The sequence below is a fragment of the Pinus tabuliformis genome, chromosome 8 (genome assembly GCF_031772625.1).
Source record: "Pinus tabuliformis cultivar Carrire ecotype Pingquan chromosome 8, CPIR1, whole genome shotgun sequence".
In the NCBI taxonomy this organism is placed as follows: domain Eukaryota; kingdom Viridiplantae; phylum Streptophyta; class Pinopsida; order Pinales; family Pinaceae; genus Pinus; species Pinus tabuliformis.
This window is the reverse complement of record NC_142294.1, coordinates 1,672,694,509-1,672,702,992: the sequence shown is the minus strand read 5'-3', so window position 1 is coordinate 1,672,702,992 and position 8,484 is coordinate 1,672,694,509. Positions and strand designations below refer to the sequence as shown.

The following is an 8,484-nucleotide window of genomic DNA, read 5'->3' as shown; positions in this document are numbered from 1 at the left end:
ACAGCAAAGCCTTTTACAAGTCTCCTTTTGAAGACTCCCTCTATTTGTGAGAAGGTGGAAGCTCTTTTTTTTAAGGACACCCTCTTAGCATGAGGCATGAACACCCTACAACATTTACTTCACAAGTACTACCACAAGTATATAACTACAAGAGTATGATTACAAACTAGCAATTTCATAGATTGTTTACAGTTTTGAGATCCAAACCATAAGTTTCTAGATATTACCTTTTGAAACATCAATCTAGGGCTTCAATTTGAAAAATAGATTTACCTTACGTGTAAACCCTAGAAACCAAAAGTTAGGGCTTCTTTTAAAGGAACAAAATAGAATAGGATTACTGCTTTCGAATAAGAATCTCTAATTTAATATCCATCTAGGGTTTATAAATATTGATACTCAAAAAATTTCAACAAACATGAGACTATAAACACATTTAGTAAACTCTGAATGCATATTTGTATATAGACATTTAAATGAAAAGTTCATAAATGAACATGGTATGCTATGCTTACCTTATAAGAACGTGATCTTACCTTTTCTTGAAATAGACTACTTCCAACTTGTGCATCTTTCAGCTGTGATTTTAAGATTTTATTTACAAGCTGACCAATTGTTGCTCCTTTTGAAAGTGATGTTAAGGTGTGATATAAAAACTACTAAACTTTTGTTATTTCTTCCTTACAATAAGGAAGCCTTGTAAGAGATACAACAATCCCTCTATGTTTTGATGCCCTTGTACACAAATTTGGAATCGAGCTTGTACCAACATATTTGAATTCCAAGTTAGGGCTTACTAGAGTTATGGTATGATTTTTGAGAATAGGTTTAAAAACCTCTCCAATGTGTCTTCGAATATCATTTCCTAAGGGGTCTTCCTTCATTGGTTATAAAAAGTGTTATGTGATTTAATCTAGACCTTTCACCTTCCTTGATACACACTTTGGCCTATGTCTATAATCATTATAGAAATATGCAAAGTGCAATACATTTTTCAAATTGGAGCTTAAGTCCTTCTACAATCTTATGCAATGAGTTGTAATTGAATAAAAAGTTATCACTTGTGTAGGTTTATTTGGCCCTTTCCAAAAACCACTACACGAGCTCGGTTTTTTCAGTGTTTCTATAATAATTTCGTCCCTGAGGAAGCTTTACAGGAAATCATGCATATTTAAGTTCTTTAAGCTTATGGCTAGCTTATATAAGTTATTTAACCTTATAGCTAGCCTCTACTCCTAGTATTTAAATAGACACAAATGGACACAAACAATAGTGATTTTCGAGTTGCCAAGGCTTCTTACCTTAGCCCTCATAACATGTATATAAATCTTTAAAGAAACTTATTAGGGTTCATTAAAATAAATGGTTAAAAGATTTCAATTTTCTATTCTCATCTTAAAAAATATTTTCCAAAATAAACCAAACTATATACATCATGAATATTAACACAACCATATAAATTAAATTAGTAAACACCATCAACACACATACTTTATCATACAGATATAATTACAAACATTTAAGAAAAATAAAAATCTTTAAAATTATTATTATTCTTCTTACAAAAAAATAATATATAAGTTAAAAATATATGCATTTATAAAATATGTAACAATATTATGAATCTTAAAGATTCACCCTTATTTTATGGAGATCGTATTTTATGGAGATTCTTGATCTATAAATAGTGTTTTGTTGCAATACCATGGGTTATGAATAACATTTTCACAAAAAACAATAATTCAATGTTTTGTTGCAATACCATGGGTTATGAATAACATTTTCACAAAAAACAATAATTCATTTCAATGAAAGTTGTTCATATGTTTTTTTTTTTAATTAATCAATTTAATTTAAAAACAAAAAATAAGATAAGTAATTTTTACTAGATTTTCAATACATAGTTATCACTAAAACTATTCTAACATCCACTTCATAATTTTTTATAATAAAATTAAATTTTTTGAACCCCATATTCTAAAATAAGTTTATATTATAATTTCTTTTAATAACTTTATATTTAGAATTAAATATTTATAATTTTGTCTAGAACCTTGAGACTCCCCAACTCTATAAAATAGAGAATAAAAATAAAAATAAATTTATTAAAAAAAAAACAAACTTTGATATTGTTAAGGAATTTAGACTTCTGTGATCCATAGCATTGTTTAGATAATCTTCGGCAAAATCACATAATCAATCTTTTGTCAACCCGTTTCGAACCAACTAGTGTGGTTCATCGTCAGGACAAGTTGAACCACGATGAACCACACTGGTTGGTTCGAAACGCGTCGACAAAAGATTGGTTATGCGATTTTGCCGAATATTATCTAAACAACTTTGATATTGATTTATGGTATTGACAACCACTATATTGTATTCGTTTGCAAAATATAACTTAAATCTATTTAGAAAACCATTACCAAAAATCCAATTAGCACCTCATAAACTTAATTCTAGCTCACTTAAACCATCTCAATTCTGAACGTTCTCTCAAAACTACTATCAATCACCCCTTATGAATCACATAATGTTAGAATTAATGGAGAAAGTCAAATTAGATTAATATTATGGTGATGATATGAGAATTTAATTTTAGATCTGAGATGTTAATATGGAGGGAGTGATTCAAATTCCCTTTATTAAAAAACCTATATATACTAAGTTGTTTTCCTCAATGTGTATGTATGAAGTGCTTAGGCACACTCCAAGTATCTAAAGAGGCATTTAATTAATAAAACATGATATCATAGCTGAAAGAGAAGCTGAAGCTAAGTGTGGCTGTGTGGCTGAAGCTAAGTGTGGCTGTGTGGTGGCCCGCTGGCCGCCTGACAGAGAAGTGTGGATCGTTCCTTTCAAACTCATTTCTAGGGCAGTGGCGGTACTCATTGTAGGGTTTGAAACTGTTGGTCATAACATTGGAGTTTTGGGCACAGCTTGCGAAATCAGTTAAAATGTCGTTGGCGTCCTTCCCGTAGGTGGCGAAGTCATCCCTTATGACATTGGAGTTGTCGTAGTTGGTGAAATCCTGTTTGGCCGCGTTACTATCGGTGCCATAGTTCTTGAAATGGTGATCGGGAACCATACGTCGTAAAACCTTCGATCGTTGTAGATGAGTTTGGGTGCTGGTTGTGGCGATTCAAAAAAATATAGGGTTTTGGCAATGAAGAACGACGGTAAAAGCAAATATACCAGCGGTAATCTCGATTTCATAATTCGTTGTGATGCATTACTTGACTATGCCTTTCCTATAGAGAAAGTTGAGCTGCTTCGTTGACCAGTCCGTGGGAGCTGGATCTACTGGTGTGCTGGCAGGCGGTGAGATCTGCCCTTCTGCTGATCAATCTCGTTGAGGTTGACAGATGGAGCTTTGAAGATCTATCTATGAGGTTGTCTATTGCTGGATCTATTGGTGGATCCGCTCAGCGGAAAGGATCTGGTGCAGTGGAGGCGTGGTGTGGTCATCGCATAGTGAGCGCCAAGGGTTTGGCTTTGTGCGGATGGTAGTATGATCCGAGCTCGTGGTGATTGGAGAGTATAGACGATTAAAGGTTAAGTATAGTGTGCTTACATGTCCCTTTAGCAATCTAAGGTGCAATCTAAGGTGGAGAAAAGTCTCAGACCACGAAGCTTGGAAGATCCGTGGAACATTGGTGTGGATCTTGAGACAATGTTGCAGAAGCAGTGTTCTAGCAGAAGCAGTGTTCTACCTACCGTGGATTGAATTTGCTTGTGGTTTTCTAAATTTTCAATTTTCTCGAAATTTTATTGTCTGGAGTAATATAGAATGTGTAGGTTGTGAAGATTGGAAAAATAATTTGGAAAATTTTATTCTAAATTATTATAAATTATTATATATCACAAATTATTATATACCACATAAAATGTGAAATTTTTTTTTTTCCCTGAATTGAACCCATTTTCACAAATATGTGCATTAGAATTACATAATGAGACTGTGTGACATAGAAGCCACAGTCTACAAGGTTTTACAGTTGAAGAGCTGCCAAAAGGAGAAGTTTGTAGCCTACCAGGTAACGGAGTTGTTGGAGCTAGTTAAAAAGAAATCTCAAAGCCAGATAAGCTTGCCAAAGGGAGAAGTGTCCAGCCTAAGGGGTAAGGGGGTTGTGGAGCTCGTTAGATGACCAGTGGAATCCAAAAGAAATCTCAAAGTGACATAAGCTGGACTTTTCCAATATGGTTGCACTTTTACACATATTTGATATGGATGATATTTTTTTCATAATGCGTAGTGGTTTTATTAATGACCACTATTATCAAGAGATTCTATATTTTCTTGAACAAGTTGAAACTGAAGACTCACATTAGTTTTCTCACGAAGAGTGTGAATAGGAACAAATTGTTGAAGATCAATGGGACGAAGTAGATGAAGCTGATTTCAAATACGTGGCAGAAGAAAAAAAGCTAGAAAAAATTTAAATTGTGATGATACTATTAATATTTCTGTGTGTGCAAATGATACCAACAAAGCAACTAAAATGTAACTAACTTTGAATAAGAATTCAAATTTCTGGAAGCATGGCTTGAAACACAATGTCTTTATGCAATCAAGACAGAAGTTGTAGTAATGAATGGTAAAGACATCATCCCCGGAAAATTATACTATCTAGCCTGCCATAATTCTGAAAAGGGCAAAAGTAAGAATTCAAGTTTAGAGGGGAAGAAATGAGGTGAAATACAACACTAACTCATGGCAAAGAAAGTGAAGATAAGCCTCATCCACAAATAAACAAGTATGGGCTTTGCTGCAAGAAAACTAGAATGAAAACTCTGTTACTGCATTTTTTCATGTTTTTAATTGTAAGCCTAGCTGAGATTAGGTCAATAGGAGTATGCTATTGTTGAATACCATTTCTCCATTAAAAGGTAATTTTAGAATTAATGTAGAAAGCTAAATTAAATTACTGTTATGGTGATGATAAGATTGAGAGTCTAATTTTAGATCTCATATCCTAATATCTAGAAAATAGTTCAAACCAGAGCATTGTATGAAAGCCTATATATACTAGATTGTTCTCCTAATTGTACACAACCTATATGTGTGAAGTGTTTAGCCACTCTCCAAATATCTCAGCCCAAAAACCATTTAATTAATAGAACATCTTTTTTTATCACATACCATTACTAAAAACTCATTTTATTTTACCATCCAATCACAGATCACTGCTGCATTTGTTATTTCGGCTATTATCGTATTTGCTTATTATGTTGGTGTTTTATTAGTTTCATTTTTTTAATGGTGTAACGAACCAATAATATTAAGCTGGACGCACTAGGCTTTTACATTTGTTTACGTTTTTACTATTTTTCATGATCGGGGTTTTATTGGTATTAATTCATCGCATTTGCATATAGAGTTAGGGTTTTTAATGTTTTAGAAATAACTCACAATATTATTTTTATGTTACATTAAATATTCATTAATTTAAAATATAAACATGTAAAAATGTTTAGTAAATATTAGTAAATATTATATGTGAGTATATAATAGCATTTAATGTATTTATATTGATGTTTTTGGACATTATATTTGGGATATAGATGGATTAAATTGTGAATTTTAAAGTTATTAGATTGATTAGCACAAGATTAATAATTTAAATTTATACTTATATTTTCTAACACTCCAAATCTATGTTGATTACAAATCTATCAAGGAAGAAAATTAAATTTAATCTCTCTATAAATTTAAAAATTGATATATTAATTCAATTTCTTTATTCAATTGCTGCTACTTGAATTATGTCAAGTTTACTAATAAATTGTTATTTGGAAATATTGAAGTAATAATGATAAAAAATATAGTATGTCAAATGAAAGTGAAACTACATATTATAAGAGATGTTCTTGCTAATTCTATATTAGAGCAAGAGAATAAAAATTTAAATGGCTAAAAGAAGATATATGAGTTTGAAGAAGCTCTTATTCTAATACTCTTATTCATGCCTCCATCTTCTATTCAAGAAGTTGAAGTAACAATAACACACCCCACATACTAGAAGATTAGAAAGACAACACATTTTTCATAATTAAGATTAGAAATTGTGATTTCTTTTCTATAAATTCCCTATTTGCAAATTTATAAATCATTTTATATTACCTTTTAAAAAAAAATATAAAAATTAAAATACTTACCTGTTTTACTCAACTGAAAATGAAAATGTCTGACTATTATAACGGCATTAAAAGTCACAATACCATAAATATATAAAATTTAAATAATTTAAGAAAAATCAAACTACCAACAAATATATAAAATTTAGATAATTTAAGAGAATTTTATGATAACTTTGAATTGAACGGACAAACACTTCAACCTATATAAGTCAGGTGGGATAACTCATTCCATTCAAATGTCTACGACTGTTGCATGTTTGATCAAGGTAGAACCTTCCTCATAAACACCAGTGAGCCACTGACGGGTTGAACAAATACGAGACCCATGTGCGAGTGGCGGTTCCGCTTAAAAAAATATAGTGGCGCCATTGTGTAGCACATGGAAAATCGACAAAATGTTGCCGCAGAAAAGCCGCAGGTGTCCAAATGCTTTTCGCACCATCCTACATATTACTTCTTCTTTCGTGAATCTATATAACTCTTCCATTAAAAGAAACAACACCACAACTTCTCCACTTCCCTATCTTCCCGGCTTCTCCACCTCCGCGTTGTCGGATGGAAAACCTCTGCATTTCCGTTGAACTGGCCTCCACCTAACACCATGAATTTACCGTCCATGAAAACACCGTGGTTCATAGGAGGCAGAATATCCCACTTGTCTTCGGCCACGTTATTAACTTCTGCAGAAGCCAGGGTAGTGCCATCGTCATCGATATCGCCGGCCACGTAGACAAGTCCATTGGCAGAAGAGACAGAACAACCAAAAGAGTATCTAGTTGTAGGCATGTCAGCTTGGCGGCTCCATGTGGCAGATACAAAGTCATAAACGTATACCCTCTTCCTATAGTGGTAGAATCCGCCAATGAGAAGCAGTTTCCCATTCACACCAGCGCACCGACACAGTGGTGTGGCTCTAACAATGTCTGGATCGTGGATTGGAGGTCCCGTCACAGAGGTGCCCGTCACAGGGTCGTACACCTTTACTGTGCAGAAAATGTCAACCCTCTGATGCATTTGGATGAAGCAAAGGAGATGCTCCCTGGCTCCACACATCTTTCTGTCGGTATAAAATTTAGAGTTACTCAGCCTAGCTTGCCAACTTGTGCACACAGTTTTTAGCTTATGGTGTGATGAGTAAGGCACTCTCAACAAACAACATCGAACGAGGTCATTTGGAATAACTTCCATCGCAACACTTCAAACAAAAGACAGACACCTATTTCCTCGTTCAAGTTTATTACAGACAGATAATGTTCCAAAAGTGAAAGTGAAAGTGGAAAGATGAAAGTGAAGTTAAATATATGAGCAGAATGAGCTATCACTAGCGCCTAAGAATTGGAGCTATCAAATTTGTGCCCAACAGAACTGCAGCTATCCACTAAGAGAACTGAAGCTATCCACCAGTGGTTTAGAAAACTTAAGTGATCAAATATTCTTTATTCATACCCTGACGATTTATTAATTTGATTTATATATTAATATAATCAAGGTGAAATTTATATATTTTTAATTTTAGTTTTTCAAATCTAGTTATTGTTGGCATGTGTGCATACAGTTTTGGTTAAAATAATAGTTTTTTATTATTACTACTAATATAATAGAGTTAAAATTGAAATATTTTATTTTTATTTTTAAATCTGGTGGGTTTATTGTTAAATGGTGCTTTTTAAGATTACTTTTTTTTGATAACTTTATATTTTTTTGTTATTTTTTTTTTTTTATAAATAAAATTAAAAATATATATATGAAAATGTAAAAAATTAAATTTTGAATCTATCTAAATGTAAAGAAATACTAAATATAATTTTTTAGTTAATATGTAGACAAATGTTTTATGTAACATGCTTAATCACTTTAACAATCTCAAAACAATAACATGACTGCACTATATTACATGCTATATAGATTATTTTTCAAATATATTTATTATTTGTTTATCTATATTAAATAGGAATAATTAGTGAAATGATTTGTTTTTCTTTGGAGTATTATTAAATGTAAACATTGATAAGTAATACGCCACAACGAATTTCTTGAGGATTTCGGGTGGCTACTGCTAGGGTTTACTTGGCTCTGGTCTGCTGCTTTCGCGCATGCAGCGGCAGGGCCTACCTCTGGTGAGGCTTTCGGACCATCCTCCCACCTTCGCTTGGTGCTCCTTCCCGTCGTGTGGCAAAGTTCTGTGCCGGGGGTTGCTTCGTCGGTGGGGTTTGCTGTTCATCGAATCCGATTGCCGGTGGTGCGGTTTCGACTCCGGCATCTGTTTCCCTTCTCTCCGACGGCCCTCTTCCCTTGCGACGTGCTTTCCTCTGCGCGGCTCTGATATATTATCTTCGTCTGTCGTTC

The 8,484-nt window shown here is 33.2% G+C and overlaps 1 protein-coding gene across 1 annotated transcript; it reads right to left on the bottom strand.

Annotated features, from left to right (window-relative positions):
• Window positions 1–6,624: 6,624 nt before the first annotated feature.
• Window positions 6,625–7,191, bottom strand: LOC149242618 (F-box/kelch-repeat protein At1g15670-like). The gene has a single exon (XM_089370904.1). The coding sequence runs from the start codon at window positions 7,189–7,191 to the stop codon at window positions 6,625–6,627; it is 567 nt and encodes a 188-aa protein (XP_089227030.1).
• Between the last annotated feature and the right edge of the window lie 1,293 nt (window positions 7,192–8,484).

Excerpts from the sequence above, each read along its gene's own strand:
- LOC149242618 (XM_089370904.1), bottom strand. The coding sequence starts at position 7,191 with ATGTGTGGAGCCAGGGAGCATCTCCTTTGCTTCATCCAAATGCATCAG.